We start from the raw sequence: 22,707 nt of genomic DNA, 5'->3' as shown, positions 1-22,707 counted from the left end.
GTAGAATGTATGGATTTTCTTTTATCCTTAACTGAGCACATAATATGTTAGCAAAATGAACATATACCATCCTCACTCAACCTACTGAATTTCTCACATATTTTTTAAATAACTTGCTTTTTCTATAGTTCTTTGAAATAACATCTTGCTTTAATTTATTTATGAAACTATCCATTCTGTGGTATTACTACAATTTCTACAGATAAAGATGAGGAGAAAGTGAAGGAATTGAAGGGGTGGATGCAAGAGTAATGTTTATGAAGCTCACTGAGACAGCTTTCGATGGAAGATGCTGTAAAAGTGCAAGGCTTTATTATTATTGTTATTATTATTTTATTATAGGTGGTTACCAGACAGATCTATGACTGGATGAATTAAACTCAAATAAAAGCAAGGGCTGATTTCAGCTATTCCTTACTTAATCCTATAAACAGTCAATTGATATCTTAATATATATTGCTGCTGCTCCTGGCCAGGAAGTCATGGGAGGAGATAAGGTATTATTGGTTTTATCTGCTCTGTGTCTTACATAGAGGGCAAATCCAGATCCTCTTTTGTGTGGAAAAATCTTGACATTTAGCTGGGGTCCCCTCAACTTGAAGCTTGAATTTTGGAGTGGAATTCATCAATACATGAACATTTGGGGCAAGGGTATGGCAGACTAGATGGATCCTAGCCTAACTCTAACTCAGCAGGGAACTGCCCTTTGTTTTCAAGTGGAATGCACTTTCCAAGCAGGGAAAACAGTGTATGGCTAAATGTGGGCCTTGTTTTCCATGATAAAGTGGTGGCCGATTGCTGAAGATCTTGGAGACAACTGTATGAAAAATAGCATGTGAAATTAACCTGCTGCTAATATAAGCAGACTGAAAACCTCAGTTGATGAGAAGTGATGAAACACTATTAATTTCATTGTTTCTTTTGCACACCTTGGCCTCCCAATCCACAGCATCAAAACCATCGCAAGCTATATCCCAAATCTCCAACATCAGTGAGATGGACCCTACAACTGCAGCACTGTGTGTTGCACCGACAGGGGGTCGGATGTGAAAGGACTGTGACATCTGACAATAGCTGCTAAGTGATATGAACACTTTCTACAACATGGCTTTCCCCAGGTAGCCAGTGTTGTCTCACCACTTTTTATCCTCTCTAGCTAAGAGCTGATAAATCTGTTCATTTGCGGACTCCCCATTCCTTCCCTTGCAGAAAACCCTATACATTTGTAAACATCTAGAAGTGAACTGCCCCTAGATGCAGTCCTTCTACATCAGACTTATCTTTTTCACGTATTCTTACAATATACGCTCTAGAGTATGGATTTACACCCACGCTGGTGAGAGAAGGATATAGCCACAGCCCCCTCAAATGCAGAGCATGGAATGCTTTCTCTTGTTGTGTTAGTGACATACTACAGTACCTCAGCGCACCAGGAGTTAGCATTAGCTATCCAAACAGCTGACTTTGTACCTTCCTCCTCTGATGGGGCCATGGTTTTGCCTGTGGCTTGCAAGGATGGAGGGCTACATCCTTCAAGGATAGCAGCAGTTCTCCTTCTTTTCCTTCTCCTCTTCTTTCAGCACAGCCCCAAAGTTCTGCACGTTCCTCTGCCCTTGCTGGGAAGTGCAAGCTTTGGTGAAGATGAAGAGGGACATTTCTTCCTTTCTTTGTGCTTTAGCCAGCAGAGTTTATGGTGTCTGGAGGAACCAAATACTGTGGGGAAGAGGCGGAGCTTTGCATCTATGTTTCACAGGAGTCACTCCAGCTGAGCTAACCACATTTTATTTTCTTGCAGAATTCGACTGCTGAACGGATGGACTTCTACGGGTCAGAACTGAAGCTTGGGATAGAGGTCAGTGGGTGTAGGCTCAAATGTCATACGCCTGTCCACAAGTAAGTTGTAATAGGTTAGAACGCTGTCCTCTTTCCAAGTCCTCTCTGCTTCATTAATATTTTGGGCTGTGTAAAAGTATCCGTACCCTATATTTTCATATCCCTTTCAAGATGAACTGATTTGAATCAAAACACTGCAACTAGAAAAACCCAACCAGAAGCAATACAAAAAAAAATTAAAAGTAACTAAAGAAAAAAGAAACCGTTATCTGTTGCCATGAACTAAAAACCAGCCATGAACTAAAAACCAGCAGATTCACTTGATTTCATTTTTAGTAATAACAACAACAGAAATTTGCATCTGGGCTGACAGTGTGTATAGTGAGTGTTAGCCCAGTGTGATTTGAAATTGGCAAATTACAGCAACCCTCTGGAAAACCGGGATTTACAAGGGAAGTGCTGACAAACACTTAAATACAGCAGCACTTGGTCTATACCATATAACACATAAAACAGAGAAATGGAACATAAGTCTCTTCTAATTATTGAAAACATTTTGGGGCTGCCTTGTGCTAAAACACTCATTTTGATCTTGCATTTCAGATCCCTTTTATTTTTTTTTTGCTCTCTCAAAGCAAATTTTATTCTAAGCCACCTATCTCTAAAATAAATGCTGCTGATCACAGTCAGAAAAGCAGCATACTGCATGTGTTGGTTGGAAGACTAGGTATAATAAGAAAGGTTTCAAGGCTGTGTGGACTTGCATGACACCGTATTATTGCATGAGCAAAAAAAACAATGCTGAATGGTAATAACCATTTGTCAGAAGCAGCACTGAGGATTATATTATAACCGTCTGTGTGTGTGTACGTGTTTGTGCGTATCCTGCATAATGCAAGGAGACACCTTCCAATTTCCAAACACCTGATAATGTTAAAGTTTATTTTATCACAGCCAAGGTTATATTTTCTTTCAACTTCATACTGACCCTAGGAGGAAGAGGAATAATGGATCGGGAACCTATTATAGCTATTCTGTGTTAAACAGCCAAGTAAAGGGCAAATATAGTTCTGTAGAGGAATCAATCACTGAATCCATCAGTGAGAATGACCCTCCTGGCCCCCACCTTCTTCCCCGTGCCTAAGAATTTGCCATATTCAATCTTTAGGCTCTGAACCCAAATGCCCTTTGAAAGTGAATTTATGATCACTTCATCACACTGTCTATTAGCTCACTTCCTAACAAATAGGATTGAGAAATATATGGCAGGAACTGCAACGGCACATTTCCAACTAATGGTTAAAATGTCAGGGTGATAATGTACAAGTGCGTCTGCCCTCAAACACAAAATCAAATGTGGCTTTACAAGGGCTGTCGCCATTCCACTTTAGCTAAAGACTTGCAAGCTTCCTTCTTCCCCTTTGCAGGGCTGCAGTTTGGAAGCTGCTGCATCTCATCAAGGCTCGGCTTGCCAGTGCTGTACTGTACTTCATTAGGCAGCTCTATTTAATGGTTTCAACAAAAGCCATCATTTTAGCCCAACTGCCTTGACTAAATTAAAATTTCCAATCTCTGTTTTAGTGTTCTGCAACTGATGTATACATAAGCAAAACTGGTCAACATCTGCCAGGGGGTTGGCCAAAAGTTCTGTAAAGATGTACTTCACATTTCTGAAGCATGTGCAAAGTAACAACGTACTTATCCTCCTGAGGGCTCTCATGATTTTACTTCACCATTTGTTCAGACACACTTTAGCAGCATATAAGCCATACAGTTGATTCTCCCCTTGGTTGCAGTTTTATCTGTAGTGTCATTTTGAGTAATTGGGGTATGGTAGCTGATCAACTTTCAGGTTTCTCATTGGCAGAAAGGGACTGTATTGGCACCAAGAAAGAATATGATGGGTCCTCTCGGTGCCTGAGCAAGTGTCCCTCTTTTGCACTTGGCTACCCAAGGCCATTAGAAAATAAGCTTAATAAAGCAACTCAGTGTATACATCTTAACTATTCCCAGCCAAGGGGATGCAGCTATAGAAGAAATATTTTAAACCAATATGAAAGATGGTAAATGTACATATTTAGTCAGTGATCTGTGAAAGTTTTTGAATTAGTTTTTAAAGCTTTGTTAAGACCAGAATGCACAGATGTTGAAAACAAGTTCAGATGTAGCGACAGATGGTATTTGATTATGAAGCAGACTGTTCATATAATACAAAGATGCTGCTTCTGCCATACACAAGTAACTGCAGAGAGTGCAGTAGAAATTTTGGAAGGCAGAACAGTTCAAGAGGTTCTTTGTGCAGCAATAACTTTCACGTTTTTCCAGCAGTGCTTAGAATTGGGATAATTTTTTCTTGTGCAGGCAACCCCCTCGCTGCCCCCCTAGCCCACCCCTTTTCTGCCCTTCTGTACGGCCGCCTTGCACTTTTTGATTCTCTTTTCAGGTCATTTGAAATCAGATTAAGGAAAAAATACACTCTTCATTTCTATTTACGGAAGAACCAAGTTCCCTAGGGTTAATAATAACTGTAATTATTATTAGATATTACTGATATTATACGTTAGAAAATGCACGCATACACATTAAAAAAAAATAATAATAATGCTGCATTTTGGATAAATCCTGCATTTTGCTGGTGACAGAACGCTGTGCCCATAACCATAGGGCAGCTGTTGAGGTCTTTTGCTGGGGTGGATGTACGTGGCTGTTCACTGTGGCTCCCTCCAAAGACACATGAGAGACATTGACATTTACTAACACCGAAGGTTTGCTCTCCCAAGCTTGGGATATGAACCCTGGGGGGTTCCCAGTGGGGTGCCTGGGCCAGGTGCACGTTTCTCCCCACTGCTGAGGTTGTTTTTCTGGCCATCGTGGGGCTGGCAGCAGAGCCCTGGGCACAGAGAGCTGCCCCCAGGAGCAGCATCTGGGGCCGGCAAGGGGCTGCCCGGCACTCTGGAAATTTCTGTGCTCGGACTCAGCCAACAGAAGCATGGGATCCTTGGAGAGAGGAGCTGCGGGCAGGCTTTTCCCCTTTGTCCCCCATTCCCCCCGGGGTTCTGCAAAAGCAAGTGACTGGGTAAACAGTGCTTTCAAACACTGGCTGCTCATAAAAGGATGCCAAGAAGCAGCGTCTGCTCGGAAATAAAACGGGCAGCGCATGGCTTGCGCAAGTCAAGGGGGGCTCCAAAGGCTGCCCGCAAAAGCCCGTGCTCGGGCTGTTAACGAGTAACAGCACCGTTAATGAGTAACACAGGGCTGGCAGCGGCCCCGTGGCCCTGTGCAGGGTCCTGGGGGGGGGTCAACGCTGCAAGCACCCACAAGGTGGGGACGGACCCTCAAGGTGCTCCCGAATCATGACTGGGGGGGGTGCTCTCGTTTTGGCACCTCAGGAGCAACTCGATCTCCTGACACCCCAAAATGTGCCACAGCCAAGGCAGGCGCAGCCCGAGTGTTCCCTGGGGCACATCTGGTTCTGAGGTTAGCGTCGATTACTGAGAAATGATAAAAATATATAAATAATACTCCGAAGTACCTCCACCTCCACGAAATCTGTGCTCAAGGTTTGAACCAGAGGTTCGTCTCTCCTTTTTAAAGCTCCGACCAAATTATTGAGCGATTCCCCTTGGTTCTACATGCACTGGCATGAATTATCCTTGAGTGCTGCATATTAGGGCTGTTTTGTACTAAAAGGTGTTAAACACTTGTAATAAATATTTTTCCTTATTTCCCCTAGGACACAGTTCCATCTCTGGTTGGTGAAGCATAAAAAAGAGCTGTCATGCCCAGTTTTAATAGGCAATAGGATTTCAAGCCCCAAGAGTTGTTTCACAGTCTGGCAGTGGCCATAATGAAACTGGCCACTGTTGCCACAAGACTTTTTCCTCTCCTGCGTTCTCCCTTGCTACCTCCCACAGCTGCCTGACTGGCAGGTCTCTTGCAAACTGCAAACATATTTACATTGGAGCTGTTAGCCTTTCTTCAGCTATCTGTGTCATCTCTTTCCTCTTGTTTTGTTTTTCTTTTTCCCAGCTAGGAACTCAGCCTTAAGTCTAGTTTTAAAGGATAAAATTAAACTCAACATGCAATTAACTGCCTTTGCGCTCCAACAGCAGTTCATTTTCATGTGTTTTGTTGGGAAGCAAATAGCTTGTTTGTTTGTTTGTTTTTTCACTGTGACTCCCAAATAAATGGGAAAGTACCACTATTCACTTAGGATTTATTCATGGAAGTGCAATCACATTCTCCCAGGCTCTGGGCAGCCTGAGGTAGGGGGATCTCTCTGCAAAGGACCCAGTGCCTCTCTGCTTTCTGGCTCTGGAAAGCAACAGGGTAGCCTAAGCCATAAAGAATTCATTTTGATGACTAAAATAAAATAAAATAAAATAAAATAAACCTTTTCCCCCTTGTTGAGATCACCCGTTAGCAATAGTAGTACACAAAATATTGCAGTGTAACAGTGATAGATTTTCTGCACTCCACATCAATCAGGCTTTAACAGGAGTCTTCTCAACCCTCCCTTTCCCCCACGTTTACGGAAACACCAAGAGAACAGACATGCCTTGCAATGAGCCCAGAGGGTCGGGCACCAGGAGCCAGCAGGGAAGCACTCCCCCTGTGTTATCTTCCAGCGCTGCCACCACCACGGGAGCCTCCATCCTCTCTGAACAATGAGCTTCAGTGGGGATTTCATTTGTCTTCCGTATTGTGTTCTTAAAATAAACCCAGCGCCATGTTTTAAAACTGAATCTGATCGCTCTGTGCGGGGAACGCTGTAACCCGTGGCAGTGGCGGTTGTGCATGCCAACGTTTCCTAAATGCAGTCGTCTGCTGCAACTCACCAGTCAGTCCCCTTTCCCTCCTAACAAAGAGGGAAGACTGGATCAGAAAGGATCATCTCCATAGAAATTGTGTTGGCACAACCTAGACTGGGCATAAATAAGGGTACAGACCAAGAAAATGAGAGCAATTAACTCTTTCATACTCTCAGCCCACAGAGCACAGTGCTCCACGTTCAGCCTCAGTAATCCCATATGTGAAGGACCCTAGTTCCTCATGGCGGTCTCCATGGTAAAAAAAACTGCTCTACCTTGGTCAGAGATGATTTCCATCTTCCTAAGGATTTTAAAGCTAGAAAGTACTATCTTCCTTATTGTAAAATTTCCAGGTATTGGGGGAACTGAGGATTTCCAAGCACAGATGGCCAGATCTGCAGAATTTGGATCCTGTCAGGGTGCTTGAAGCCTGGGAAAGTTGATTTGGCCCTTTGCAGTGACAGGGACTCCTTGCCAAGTTCCAGTCTAGCTCTGAACTCCTGCAGTATTCGGAGATGACAGCAGCCAGGATTTCTTACTTAGAGCTCTGTGTGTTTTCAACTGCAGGGTAAAATGGCAAACAGTGTCTTGTATATCATAGAACGAGGATATTAGAGAGGAAAAAATGATGGGTGAACAACTACCTATGCAGCTCTTGTACTTGGGTCCATTACTTGAGTACCTAAGGGCCTTGACTACCTTGACCTCCCTGTCTTTCATATAGTTTCTCTTGCTGGCTAGCACAGAGATGAGCCCTTCTACATTATCCATACCTGCTCTGTAAGCTTTTGCAAGGAGGAGGTGAAGCAGATGCCCAGTTTTGGTCTCCACATGCAGTTTAGCTTCCCTCCTACAAGGAAAGCTTCTCCATGGTTTACCAGCAGCTCACTCCTGGGATGCTCACACCCACTCCAAACCAAGACTGGCAGAAGATCTCTGGAAGTTCTGTGAATGAGTTAGTTAGGGATCTTGATTAACCCCTCTGTTTAAGCATTTCAGCCTGTCCTGGTCACCATGCCATAATCTCAGCAACCTCCTGAATGCACGGACAGTTATTAGACATGTGGGGCATACTGTTCTTCATGAAATGACCTGAATGTCAAGTATTTTGAACTGAAAATGCTTCTAGTGTGCTGGTTTGGTAATGTAGATAGATGTGAGCTAGGAAAGGCAATTTGTCTGCAGTAAAATCTGAAATCTTACTTGTAAATGACCATCAGTTACTCAAGTGCAACTTGATGACCTCCTCTAAACCCGCTGTTGATGTGATCCAGCAAATGCTCCTCCGATTGTATAAAAAAGCATGAAGTTTTAAGTGCTGTTGCAGAGATGAAGCTTTTATTTTGTCATTACGGTGTAGCTAACATTGCAGTCATGCTCTAGATAAGCTCTATAGTGTCTTGAAGCTGAATACATGAAGATTATGAAAGTAAGTGAGTGACCTCAGATGAAAACATATTTTTAACACACTCCTCCTTCAAAACCAGAAAATTCTTGCACAATTTTGTGATCCAAATAAACTACCATCTTACTGCCATCTGCACCAGTTCTAAGCCAAAAGGACATAATTCATCTCTGAGACAGATAATGTAATTTGGTGGTTCAGTCAGCCTCAAGAGTTTGAAGACACAAGAACCAGCAGGAATAGGAGAGGATTAGAAAAAAACAATGAACAAATGAGACTTGCATTTTGAGGAAATGTGTAAGAACAGATTAGTCATGTATGGTACTAATGATTATAGAACCTGAAAAGGAAATGATCCAAGAAGGAGGGATAGATTGTAATGAAAAGGATAAAGAATGAGATCTAGGTGCTAGTATTAACAAGGGCAAACTGATAAAAGGAGCAAACACAAACTTCACCAAGCCAAGCATTAATCTGCCTCCACCTGACTGGTGGGACTACCTGGTGCAGTACACCAGCAGCGCAGCTACACTCATGAAAGGATTAGACAGACAAAGATAAGAACTTTCCAGCTCAGAGTGTCTACATTCAGTCCAAAGGGCTGTCTGTGCCTCATCCATAGCACTTCTGTTGTAGGGATGTATTCCTTGTCTGATAGACTCTTGCAAAACAGCACTCATTATCTCATCCAGCTCTGGAGGTAGGACACCGGACAGGATAAATCATTAGATCCATTTTGCAAGAGGACTGGCACTTTCATTAATAAATAATTCAAAGTAAGGGGAAAGAAAAAATTTTGGAGGACTACAGTCTTAGATACAGCCTGGCCGTGGCAGTGATTCCTCTTTTGGCACAGGGCAGCATTAACTTTCGGAAAGAAATATGAACAATGGCAATGAGCTTGTAATTTATATTTTATTTTGCACAAGCTTGCATATATACTGCACATACATTCAGTTTAGAGAAGATGGAAGGCACACAAGGCAATTGAACTACTGTATCCTTTAAGTGGTACAAAGCAAAAAGGTAAAAGTCTGGAGAGTATACAAAAGCTTTAAACACACAAAATAAAATCCACCCCCCCAAACATTTTTCCTGTGTTTACCTCAAATTTAGTAGCTGCCAAGCTAGAATTGTAACTTTTTTTTTTTTTTCTTTTTTCAATCAATTGTCTACTGCACCTTTTTTTTTGTCAAACGGACAGGGGAGTCTTATTGTTTTATCTTGTCATCAATTAATATTACAGTACATCCTTGGTAATACAAAATTGTACACCTTCATCAAATAAATTAGGATAAATTAAACCAATAAATTATGCAAAGTCTTCAGAACAATAGACAACAACAAAAAAAATCCACAGTTGAAATTGCCTCTAGCTAAAAAATAAAATTAAAAAAAAAAATCAAAAAATTGACTTTATCAGTTCAGTTATTGTACTATCTTCAAATTAAAGGGTCTTTATTACAAAAAAGAGCTTAATAATGCTATTTACAACATATTGCTAAATAATATAAAGGCAGTGTTTTGTCACTTCTGTAACTATATACATATGAGTAATGACTGGGACAATATCAGTTTAGACCTTAACCTTTGACTCTTCCGGGCAGCATTAAAACCAACCTAAAGAGGCTTTTCTTCCTCCTTTTTAAGTTTCTGACTCCTACACGTCGTGCGGTAATGAGGTGGTTATTGTGTTGGTCTAATATTTCACTCCAGTGGTATAATTAACGCAGAAAGGATGGATTTTAGAGAGAAAACGTAAGCTCTCCGATTCTCCTAGATTTATTTCTACACGTCCCAGTATATTTGTGCATTTGGAAGGTGGCTGCTTTGGGAGAGAGGTGACTGTGGCTCAGATGAAAAGACTAAACAAAGTCATAGTGCCACCACCTTTCATACACTAAAAAGGATATTCCTAAGAAGATACAAAGGTTAAATACCAGTTTTCATCCCAGCTCTAAATATGAGCATTTTTAGCTTCAGTTTATAGATGGTTTACAACCAACAGTTCTACAGAAAACGAAATTGCATTTCCTTCAACAGAACATTTAAGTGCAATACAGTAACTGCTTACTCATATAAACCAGTTACATTCCTTAAGGGGAGCTTTTTGAAAACAATGCGTATTGGAATTTTCAAACACATAGTTGGTACCAGAAGGAAACATTTGCACTATCAACACCAATGATTACTATATAATACACATGGCAAATATAGTTTTTGCTTTCACTTCTCATGTACAGTGCTCATTTTGGGGGTTTTGTAAACCACTTTCCATTTATATATATATATATATATTTCTGTATATATATATACGTATAATCTTTCAATGCTGCTGGTGAAAATCCTATCTTTAAAGCCACAAAATCTTCACCTTTATTTCTTAATCAATATTAACCTGTGGAAAAAAAAACATTTTTCTATTAACTGACTTCCTATACATAGAAAAAAATTCTGCCATTTTACAGAAACCGTATTACCCATTCCCTTGACATCTGATGAAAGACTCAACTGTTAAAAGTAAGAGAGCTGGATTTTCAAGAATGCTTTCAACTATCTGTACAGTTACTGTAGTGTTCCTTATAAATTCAACAGATGTTTTCAGAATGTAGTTATTAAAATCTTATGTCTTTACGCAAGAACGGCCTTAAGGTTGAATATTTACATTGCTTTATAAAAGTTCCCCTCGGTTTTCAATGTTCACCCACGTACCTGGTACAGTAACAAAGATTCTGCAAACTTAAAACACTTTAATTAAATAATACTCAGAGGCACAAAGCAAACCTCAGGAATACATGGGTGAACACTTTTCTTAAATAATTACTACATTCTAACATCTTCCACGTGTTTACCATTAAATGTGAAACGTTCCCATTAAACAACCAGAGATACAGTAAGAATTAAATGTTTTGTAGTTTCAAATAGAACATTCTTTTCACAAAACATAACAAATGTCTAAAATAGGTTCTTAATCTAGATAGGAAAAAGGTAAGCTTTTCACTTCATACGCATATTTTGTGTGTGTGTGTGTGTGTCAGTGTATATATACATACGCGCGCACGCACCCTGGCTGCGTGTGACTACATATGTATATCCATCTGCACATATGTCACGTATGAAATATTGCTTCTATACTACTTTTCATCAGGCTAAGAAAACACAAGATTTGCACCACAGTTACAAAAAATTGGCTTCTACAAGAATTTTCAAAACTCGAATGCTGCTCAAACGATTGAGAAAAAATAATTTGCGTTATCAAACTGTTCTAAAAATTCTCTTCTTCAAAAACGTATTCTCCTGCTTTGTGGGGTTTTTTTTTCTTCTTTTTTTTTCTTTTTTGTGTTGTTTTTTTTTTTGTTTCTTTTTTTTTTTTTTTTTAATTTTTAAAAAGACACAAAATATGCATAGCTATCAACAGTATGTCAAACAGCCGGAGAAATAATAATTAATAATAATAATAATAATAATGAAATAAAATAGTGTTTATTGCAGCTGTAGTAGTAATTGAAAAAATAAAGTTTAAAGGATGAAAACTGTAAGCCACAGAAGGCACAAGAACAATTGTACTTGTGGGGGAAAAAACTGGTATTTTGAAGGATTCTTTTATCCTTCCGCTGGTGCATTTAAGGTCTAGGCACAGACTATAACCTCAAGTTTATATGCAGAAATAAATCTGAATTAGCAGTAAATGAATGGCAACACGGGATTTCTACATGGAATTTGAAATTCTTTCCCTGTGTAAACGTTTCGTTAGAATAAAAGTAGCCTCCTGCCTTTTAGCTGCTATTAGGGAAATAATATCCAGATCACTTGAAAAAAAAAAAAGCCAACCCTATTTTCTACTTGCAGTTTAGTAGGAGCTATGCCATGTTTTTAGGTGTACTGGGAGGCACAAAGGCAATATGGCTATAAAATACAGAAGAATCACATGTCGGAAATCATCAAATCATCCCGTATTCCTTTTTCAGACCAAGGAGCTTTTATTGTTCTTTTAAGGTGAAATTTCTACTCTTAATTCCTATGCCTCATTTACTATCGAGATTATGCTACTTATAAATAAATAAATAAATGCAACAACATCAAGTGTTGAGTACACAATTTCACTTATTTAGATTATGTGAATCACATTGCAGCCAAATAATAATAATAATAATAATAATAATATCATATTAATAATAATAATAATAATAATAAACATAATAAAAGTAAGGGTAAAATCACAGATTAAGTTGGTAGCTAGTAGTATGTCCACATATTATGACTACAGTATGGCTTTGCTTTCTTATGTCCAAGGTGACAATGCAGTGTTATGTTTTGTATCTGATGGTATGCCAATGATGGATTTGCTGTGTTAAAACTTGAGCATTTTATGCCACTTCTTCCCATAAATTAAAAAAAAAAAAAAAAAAAAAAGAAAGAAAAAAAAAGGAGAAAAGAAAAGTGCATGAACACAATTTTCATCCTTTCTTACTCAGAATTAACTGGAGTTACGTCATCATGAAGTGTAATGTTTACCATATCATGCACAAGAATAAAAGAAGAAAAAATAAAAAGGGAAAAGAAGGAAAACGAAACAAAACAGAAAAAAAGCAAGAAAAAGACACACCTGTCTACTGCGAGGATACGTACAGTGTTAGGTACTCTTAGGGAGTCTAAGATCAAGATTTGTTTAGCTTTTAATGCATAGTGAAAATGTTGGCACTTCATCCCATGCTATTGTCTGCATTGCCTATACTCCACAGATACTGCCAGTGCTTGAAAATAATGACAGGGAATCGTAGGATTGTGCTGTTTAATTTGAAGTCAGCAGGTTTTTAAGGCTTTCTGCTGACAATAATTGCTTTCATACATTTCTGTCCATCAGCAGTATTTGTAAATGAAGTGAAATTGCAATGATCAGGTCAGCTCTTTAGTCACATGGGTAAACTTTCACTCTCCAAAGTCAAAATGTAATTTTAAAATACAGAAACAAGGTATCAACATCCTCCAGGGTCTAAAAGCAATCCTCAGCTAACCAGGAACTTCCTCTAGATTCAGACTGAAATGTGCAGGGGAAAACACTATTGACGATAACAATAAATTCTTACTGCATCTGTACAAAAGACGACAGAGAAAATGACAAATACAGAGTGCTATAGCATATTCAACCTTCCCCCAAACTTTTGGAGACAATACCTTTCTGAAAACGTGAGACAAAGAGAGCCATTGAAGAAAGCACAAGAACTAGCAGCTAGCTTTCTTTCCGTGTGCTGACATTTCACGGTACAGCATTCAGGTGAATCCAGACCCATCGTGGACTTTACACTGTAGCTCAGATGTTGGTCAAGGCTACCTCCAGCTTCTGAGGATGTGCAGCAATTTGCTCAAATAGATTTTTTATTTTTTTTAATAAAGCTGCACCTTAGTGTAATTTAAAAATCCAGTCGGGCTCTTTGAAACCTGCATAGCCAGGAGGACACTGCAATTTTTGTATATGCTTGATTAGATTTTGACGAAACTGTGATTTTCATTCTCCCGATTAGGAAAAGGCTGATTATATTTTACAGCTACGAGCAAGTTTTTTTGTTGTTGTTTCTTTTTCTTTTTCTTTTTTTTTTTTTCTCCTTTGCCTCAGCACTGTGAGGTGAAGATGCTTTCTTTGACTGTATATAAAGTCATTCAAAAAGTGCTTTTCAGGACAGATGTCAAATATAGACAGAAAACTGTGTATATTGGAAAGGAGATTTCTAGGGGCAGAATGCACTGAGAGGAAAAAAATCAGGGACCGATGCCACTTAAAGTAAGACCAAGACGTGGCAGTTTAGTACTCAGCAGGTTTCATTTTTACTCTATGGAGAGTGAAATGCTTCCGTTTTAACAAGCTGACCATATTCTACAATTTGTGTGGTTGATACAACGCTGTGCATGAGTTACCGGCCTCCACCTGCATGAGTGGTATTTGATTTGTGCAAACGTCCCTTGCTGCAATTTAGAAAAACAACAACCTGGCATGTTGATTACTGGCTCAGGGTATTTATTGTTTCTTTAAGGGGAAGCATGAAGAATAGGGTTTGCTTTTCTCGGTATCACTTCTTGGAGTGAGTACCTGAAATAGATGTTGTAGCTTTTTGAAGTATGAAAGAAAATCTAGTTATTGGTTAAAAAGAATATAAAATTTGGAAAAGAAAAAAAAAAAAAAGAAAAGAAAAAAAAAAGAAGAAAAAAAGAAAACAAAAAGAGCTCCAAGCTTATGAAGTGACTCCACAGAGTTCAGAACTTTAGCAGTATAAACATAATATAAACTTCATTGTCTGTAGTATTGTGCCATGACATTAGTCTCACTAAGACAAAATGCCACTTTGCAGCAAGCAATAAATCTGACAAAGCATTTTTAAACATAATGCCCTAACTCGCTAAGACAGGCTTTTACACGCTTCCAAACTCTTCTCCCTGAAAATTAACTCAATTTATTCTCCAAATGTTAAGGGTCTCGGGCAAAAGTAAACCAAAGGCTGAAGTAAAATAACCATCCCCTTGGAACCAAACGAAAACCCAAAGATACACCCAGGAGGGATCACAGTCTAATTTCATATACATATATATGTATGCGATACACATATATATGAAATTAAAATAGAGACACGCATGACTTGGGCATCAGAAGGGGACTGCTACTTTCATACATTCATAAATAGCTGCTGAACTCTCTACTCATGAAGAAGCTCTTGTAGGCAGTTGGGGGATTTGAAAATCTCAGGGACCTCACTGTCCAGCTTACAGATGACCTTGTATATGGCCTTCTTCCAGGAAGGATCAACATCTTTGCCTGCGATAATGGCATTGAAAAACTCCCGTAACGTGATCTGAGCCACTTCCAGGAATCTCTCTGGAACCTGCTGATACAAGGAGACAATGGCATTAATACAGTTTTCAATTTCAAGTCTCTGGTTCTTCAAAGGAAACTGAGCTAAGTTCTTTCTTTCAGAAAGGGGCTTACATAGCACCTGCATTTTCTAAATGTAGCAGCCTTCTATTCTCTTATGCAAAGCTGTTATATATAGTACTATAGCAATAACTTTTATAACATGTGTTAGAGATCTTTGTAAAGTCTACAGACAGAATGTAGGTAACAAAATGTTACTATCTGAGTTTGGAGAGTGGGGGATTTATAGGATATAATTAGCAGGAGGGGAAACAAACACAATTGTCTTTAAGGCGAGAAATCCCTGCCTGATATTTTACCCGGGCATTTATGACTATGTTCCCTGTGCTGGGACTAATACAAAACTTGTGCACATCAAGAAAGCTGCCCGTACCTCCATGTTTAGCTTTGGTCACAGCCAGTGCTGAAAGCTAGGGAGGAAATAGGATATCTCTGAATGTTGTTCAGAGTTGAAAAACAAGCAGGCAAGCCTACAGTGAGCATCTTGGTTTTGTGACTCCTGTGCAAGAGACTCCTGTAAGACGACTTTATTGGGAACCACTATGGCTTTCTCTTCTTTTCCGAAAGACTACAAATAAAATCCCAGCCCCTTCAATGGGCACATTGTGCTCCAAGTGATGATTCACTTTTTCACTATCGAGCTGCTTCTCTCCTTGTAAATACAAGGATGTGTTCATCATGCCATTCTCAGTGAGTGAATGTTAAAAAACACCTCCGTTACTTTAGTAACGCATTCTACACAGTTGTTTCAGATATCAGCACCATCTTCTTACCCCCTTCCTTCAGTGATTTGAAAGCAAACACTTCAACAAACAGCAGGTCAGTCGCAACGTTGAAGTCATCTCCACAAAGGTATTATTTTCCATTTTTATAATGGAAATACTGCTTCACAGTGCTAGGACTGCTAATACACAGCCGGCCACTGGCCAGCAGGCTTATAATAGCAAGTACTCCCTCAGTGCTATTATTTGCCCACTCTGACACACCTGGCAAGACCAATTCTCTGACCTGTAGTAGGATCAACGCAAACTGTCCCTGTGGCCAACATAGAGCTGAGCAGCTCTCACTCAGTTACTGACTGTGTGTCACACTGTCAGATCAGTGCCTGCACCTTACCTCTGTTTTGGACTTTTGTTCTGCCTTTCAGAGCCACTTCTAGAAAACTTGTCTGGAAAAGTGCACATTTAATCTGATCCCATACATCTCATGAGCCTAAAAATGAGCCTAACTCACCTATCACGGGGGGGGTGAATACTAGCCCTTTGCTAGCAACTTTTTGCTAGCGGAGAAGCATGAGATCAGCTCCCCTTGAAATCAGCTGACAAGGGCTGTTTCCAGAAGCCCTGATGCCTCTGGAAACTCCCTGTGGACCTCCAAGAGCAAAACCTGGAAACCTGGCCCCACGTGCTCTCCTCTGTTCCCAAAGACAGGCTGCCTTCCATGGAAATTTTTCCCTCAGCAGGCTATACAGAAAGAAATGCTTGTACAGACATTCATTGCAGCAGTAACTATATGAGAAGAGGATTTCTATTATCTTTCACTTATTGCAGCATACAGAAACAATGCAAAACTTCACATAACCTCTCTGCTATTTGTGTGCTTGTGGATACCAAAGACACCCTACTTGTTCTTTCATTACTGTAAGAAATGATACGCCTTACTGTTTGTGCAGTTCCAACAAGTGCTCCCATGCTGTTCTCAGTGCCAACCAAGGCAAGGAGTCATTGACTACACAATACTAGACAGAAAGAAATACAGCAGATAACCACCTTTCTGACATACACATGAATGCCAGCTTATGAGGTTTTCCCCCTGTGCTTGGGAAGAAGAGTTCACAACTTCTAATTTTGGGGTCCACTCTAGAGAACCAATATCAAGAACCTTTCTTTCCTTCCAAGTCACTGGAGATAGGATGGTGGCAATAACAAGCAGCTAAGTGAGCAGCCTGAAGTTTTACGTCTTTCCACCTGGTTACACCTGGGACAAGTTTGAGCACAGACATGACAACCTGGGTTCATCCCCTGCCACACAACTTCTACCTGTGCATGTGAAAGTTCTCCAGGCAGAGGATGCTGTATTTCATGGGGTATGAAGTGTGAACCCCCTAAACTACCAGCTTCCAGGCCTCCAACTCCTTTAAGAACAGGAAGGCTTTATTTTAGGCTAGGAGTTTGCTTTCAGGGTCCAACTTCATTCTACCTGATCACATCTGAGGGGCTGGGCCCCCTGGACCTGGTACAATAGGCTGCAGAGAGCAGCTCACAAACACGGCAGTGAATGAAGAGACCTCCTCATTATGTGGAGCTCCCAGAGATCTTCCCTACTCCTGAGGCATTACAGCCATTCATAACTCTTTCCTTTTGGGATGTTATTAGCAATTTTTCATGTCAGACTGGATTACACACGTTACTTTGCATGTTGTAAAGTGAATAGCACTGTGATTAATCCCCACAGGACAGTATGTCAGCCAACATTTTTCCTTTCTAGAAAGAGTAACCACACAGTGCATTCTTTTTATTTATTTATTATTATTATTTGAAGAAAATACTGGTGACGTTCAGAGCCTGAAAATAAGTCCTTAACTGGATGGGTAGTTAGATTTTTCAGTGGGCAATTAATCAGTCAGCCATGTTAATTATGCATCTGAGGGTAGAATTTCCCTGACCCTTTGTGATGGGGACCCATTCAGCACATCTTTACACCTAGCTGACTGAACATCTCCGAAGTAGGAACATCTGCAGAAAATGCTTCAGTGAGAAATAAACTCCATCTACGTTTCTTTTAATAGAATCAACAATGCTTACTATGAACCCAGGGCATTTTCTTAGCATCAGGTGGCAGCAGTCAATCAAAGAACCACATTGTACGTGCACCAGGAGGAGACAATGAGGTCTGCTAAGGGGGAGGCGAGGTGGGTTCCAGGCTGATTTAACAAGAAATCACACTTTGTCGCACACAAATCTGTCAGTATAACCTAGGAAAAAGTCCCAGGCCAAACTTTTGGTTAGTGTAAATATGCCAGCTTCAGAGCAGCTCTGCTGACTGGTGCATATTGAGCCCCTGCCTCCTGATGCAGCCCAGTGGCCACCATCGTGTCCTGACCCCAGCCTGAGCCACATTCTCACATCCCATGAAAACTGTGAGTGAATTAAAGCTCTCATCTGCTCTTGTCTATTTCTGCTGTTTTAACTATTGACGTGTTCTTTGGCTTGAACAACAGACCTGAGGTATTTCACTCCTGCATTTGCACGTGCAACTGCCGTGCTGAACAGCTCAGGTTAGCACTACAAAGGAGTATGTCATTAAAAATACTTAGCACAGATTGTTTCTCTGGGAGTAAAAATACAGCTCCAAAGGCTCAAAAGTTGGAAACTAGCTTACACTTGTTTCCTGCAGAAGCGTATGCAATTGCAGAAAGTGATGTATTTTACAAATACTTGTTGAATTTCTTTTCAGGAAAAACAATACCAAAAAGGCAGAGGTGATTGGGAAAGTGAGGGCAGATTCTCAGCAGGTCTAAAAGTCACCACTGCTCATGGAAAAATCAGCAAAACAATACTGATTGTATGCCAACAAAGAGGATCAGGCTTCCCTTTTCGATGGCATGTATGGTCATTAACAGTCCCTTTTGGGAGGAAGGGCATATCAGAAGTAGACGTGTGTCTCAAGTTGGTGGCTGATCAGTGGCCCTTTGCTGCTTTTCTCAATATTGGATCATCTTATGTCTTTTATTAGTTAATTCATTTATTTTGGGGATTGTGCTGCAAAGACTTTTTCTCCCTTCTCTCCCATTCCCCTCATCTCCTCCCCTCCCCGATCCCTCCTCCTCCTCTTCCCAGTTGCTTTACCTTCAAGGATGATTTGTTTTATTAAACTGACTGTCCCCAGCCTCTGCAGTACATAATAAAAGCCTGACATAGCAGCCTGCCTGCCTTCTGTGTCCTGCAGATACTCATCATAAGTGTCAGGACATACCAAGGTTAGCGGTCACTGGAAGTGCGCTCACTGGCTCAAGCCTTGCCAAACATGCTTGGCAGCTGAATGAATGTCACAGAGAATAGAAGGGGAATTACAAAGGTTAGAAAGAAGACAGCCTCTCTCTCTCTCCCTCTCTTTCTCTTTTTTTTTTTTTTTTCCTGGAGATATATAAGCTGATTTTTCACACTTCTGAAATAAACATCAGCTCATTCACTGTCCCTTTTCAGCACCTAAATCTCTCCCATTGTCACGCAAACATTTAATTTCTACCCAAGCCTTATTTCTTCATTAGCGAAATAAGATGCTTAATTCTCTCCTAACAGAAAGGGGGAAAAACACCAATACCAAATGACAAAACAAGCCTCCGGTCTGCTCAAAGATTTATATGTGTATTTCATGTCGTTAATCCTATTAAGGGTGGGCTTCTTTACAGTTAATCTTTTAAACTTTTACAAATTCTTGCTCAAGTGGTAGATCTAGATGACAGAAAAAGCAATACAGATGTAAAGATCACAGAATTGTGAAAGTCAAGTTAAAACTGATATTGCGGAGAATTGTGTTTTGTTTTTTTACTATAAAAGGGCAATAAAATGCTGACTGTACGAAGACAATGTCAAGGAGAAAAGGGTATTGGTATTTTGGATACTCTTGACTGCTCGCCTTGGAGAGAGAGTTATTCTTGTCACAAACCCTTTTGTCTGCATCTGCTGACTGCTTGCCTGTAGCCAGCAGCATACTTTAACTGTTTTGTCACCTCCTAACATCACATGCATCAGCTGTTGTGCTTTTGTTACGGGTATTGTAGAGCTAATCCACTGTGGCTGTTCTACTGTGCAGTAAATAAAACAGAAACTGCTTCTCAGACAATTCTGCATGAATATTTCAGATGGCTTTTACAACTCTGATTCACAAAATAAAATACCTCCCCCCCCCCCAGCTAGACTCAGATGCCTCAAAGCTAATTGCATGCGATGACTTCAGGCATCAGAAACAACTGTTTTAGGTGGATAAATGAATACACGGACCTTTCTAAAGTAATTCTTCAAAAACACAAAGCACACTTCCTTCCGTGAAATTTTATCTGAGTGTACATTTTTCTTTGGAACACTTCAGGTTTTTGGCAGTGCCAAATTGAAATGTTTCGTGCTAAGAAGATGCTTAAAACATCTTTGAAAGCTTTTCTTTCATAAGAGCACAAGTCTAGGAAGATTAGTTCATTTTTATTTGAGTGTCAAGTATTTTTTTAACAATTTTACAAAGTTCCTAAACTTCTCCTGCCAAGTTTCCTAGAGCTGGGAATAAAATATTCCCTCAGAAGACATTTTCTGCACCTGATTGATGAACTCTGTCCTAAAGCAGAGCGGCTTCCAGCATGTTTACAGGGGCATTGGTAGCAAACCCGAAGCAGAAAAGATACCCCAGGAAAGGAGACAAACAGGTGAAGTACTTTACCGAGCATTCATTCACCCTTGTGCACACATGATTCCTCTAAACAAACTCTCCTATCCCCGCTGTTTGTTAAGTAAATATTGATCAAGGAGAGACATATCTCCTGACAGCAGTAGCACAAGCTGGGGACTTGTACTGCAGACAGAGTGGACTTAAATGGATAAACTCAGTTGCTGCAGTGAGACCACACAGATTACTAGATAAAAAGACAAGAAGACAGAGGGTTGGCTTTCCTTTCCCTTTCTGGTTATGTGGAACACCCACATCAGAAAGGAAACTTCTCTGCTTCTAGACACTATCTTGTAAAGCAAGAAGCCAACGTCTTAGGTGCTCAAATGACCTCATATTTGTCTCCCTTGCCAGGTGGTGCATTAATATTGCAGGCAGTAAAAGTGGAGTTTAAGTCCCTCTCCTTGAACACACGTAGGAGGCTACCAAGGAGCAGCTCCTCAACAATGTATATTTTCACTGCTCTGTTGGTTTTAAGAGAGAATTGATGTCCCCTGGGCCTGGCCCACCTCTGCTGGATCTGGATGGGGGGGCACACATCTCCTCAGGAGCACTTTTTCCCATTCATACTTGAGTTGAGCAGTTTGCTTTGATGCAAGTGGGATAAGGTGCACAACACCCTAAAAGGGTGCCCACCAGTGTAGGTCTGCTGGTTGCTTCTCATAAGCAAACAATGAGGATTTTTGGACTGATGTGTCTAATGGTAGTGAAGCCGCAGAAAGCAATAGAAAAGCTGTCAAATCATTACTGGCTGTGATTTCATTTAAAATTCCGGTAATAGGTAACAGCGACTTTATTGTAGTAAGCTACCAGAATTTGAGAGGATGTTTGTTAGAAATAACTCAGGCATTTCTCAGAGCCCTCCTCAGGGATCAGATCAGGAGCCTCCACGCAGTGTACACAGCACCCTTAAAGCTGTTCCTGAGGCTGGGGGCAGAGGGAGAGAGGATCAGGCACTAGTTTTCAGGATGGGGTCCTATGTTTATAAGTACCAAGACCAATACAACTGTTCTAATATTGTAACAGTGTCAGACAACTGCTTGGCCGTGGTGCACAAATCTGAAGATCCTCCAGACAGGGACAGCTGGGCTAAGCTCGAAACCTTTTCTCATACGATGTCTAATCTGCATTAAACTTCAGCTCCATTTATACAATTAGGCTGGCCACAGCGTACCTACAGACTTTGCCTGTGGTATTGTGCTGGAGTCTGATAGTGTGTTGTATTACTAATGTTCCAAGAGTAAACACACTTGTAGGAAACAGCTATAGTTCAAGGTTGCACTCTAAAAAAAAATAAATGTTTCATCAGTCTTAGCAAAGGAACAAATGGCAATAACACTCTGTATCATATTTTACAAAGCTTCAAAAGAACAATGTCCCGTTGAGTGAAATTCAGTAGCATTCTGTAAACATTAATTTAAGGAAATCAATAGCCTCTGTGAGCTAAAGCCATATTGCAAGATAAACTGGCTGGAGTGCTACTTTGTCAAACAGATTTTAGTTTTCTCGGCTAGATAAAGACGGTTTCAAAACGGGGTAGCGTGTTGCAACCAAGGTTTGAAAACTATGTGGCCTTCAAACAGTCTGCTTGTTCCTACCACAAAGCTGGATAAACATACTTTAAAAATGATAAGATTGGGTCAGGATTGATTTTACTTTCAAATTTTATATAAAGTAGAATTCTTGGTGAATGTCTGTTTGGATTTTGTTTTTTGATCCTAATTACGAGCACAAATAAACAAGTGCAGCACAGGCAGCTCAAGATGTCAGGCTGCCAGGAGAGGTTAAATTATCCAGAGAGAGGCAGCTTTTTCTTTCTTTTTTTTTCTTTCTTTTTTTTTTTTTTTTTTTTTTTTTTTTTTTGCAATTGCAGGACTTCATGGATTTAAAAAATCTTTATTCATGTTGACCTGGTGGGCAACAAGTCATCTTGCCAACTAGAAAAGCCAAAATCTCTAGCGGACTTTTGGGATCAGAGGTCTTCAGCTGGTAAAGGCTGCTCACGTTGCAGAGAGCAAGGTCACGGTGGTAGGAGGTAAACAGGCCGAAGGGGTGAGGGGGAGGCCAGACCAGGCTTCTGGCCGGGTGATCTGGATGTGGCAGGAGTGAGGGGCTCTGCTGGGAACCTCCTAACCCAAGGCAGAGGAGTAAATAACCTCTATTACAGCCAGTGACAGAGAACCTCTCTGGGATAAGGGGAGCAACCTCACTATATGTAGCTCTAGGTCAAACAGCTTATGCAGTAGTCCAGACCAGTTTACATACAGCAACAGCAGATGATTCAGGGGAAATATTTTTGC

General features: G+C 40.4%; 1 protein-coding gene across 5 annotated transcripts in view; it reads right to left on the bottom strand.

Annotated features, from left to right (window-relative positions):
* PROX1 (prospero homeobox 1) overlaps positions 1-22,707 on the bottom strand; it is an 84,931-nt gene that overhangs the window by 27,184 nt on the left and 35,040 nt on the right. For 2 of the 5 annotated variants that reach the window (XM_015857343.3, XM_085542920.1), the window contains exon 5: positions 8,946-14,921. The exons of 1 other annotated variant lie outside the window; for it this stretch is intronic. In XM_015857343.3, coding sequence (XP_015712829.2) covers positions 14,736-14,921 — 186 coding nt within the window. In that variant the 3' untranslated portion in view covers positions 8,946-14,735. Of the gene's footprint in view, positions 1-8,945; positions 14,925-22,707 lie in introns of those variants that run through there. 2 more of the 5 variants (XM_015857340.3, XM_015857341.3) reach the window with 1 other exon arrangement.

The sequence above is a fragment of the Coturnix japonica genome, chromosome 3 (assembly GCF_054131305.1).
Source record: "Coturnix japonica strain WE chromosome 3, WE-NBRP24, whole genome shotgun sequence".
Classification (NCBI taxonomy): Eukaryota; Metazoa; Chordata; class Aves; order Galliformes; family Phasianidae; genus Coturnix; species Coturnix japonica.
This window is presented reverse-complemented; position numbering and strand designations above follow the sequence as displayed.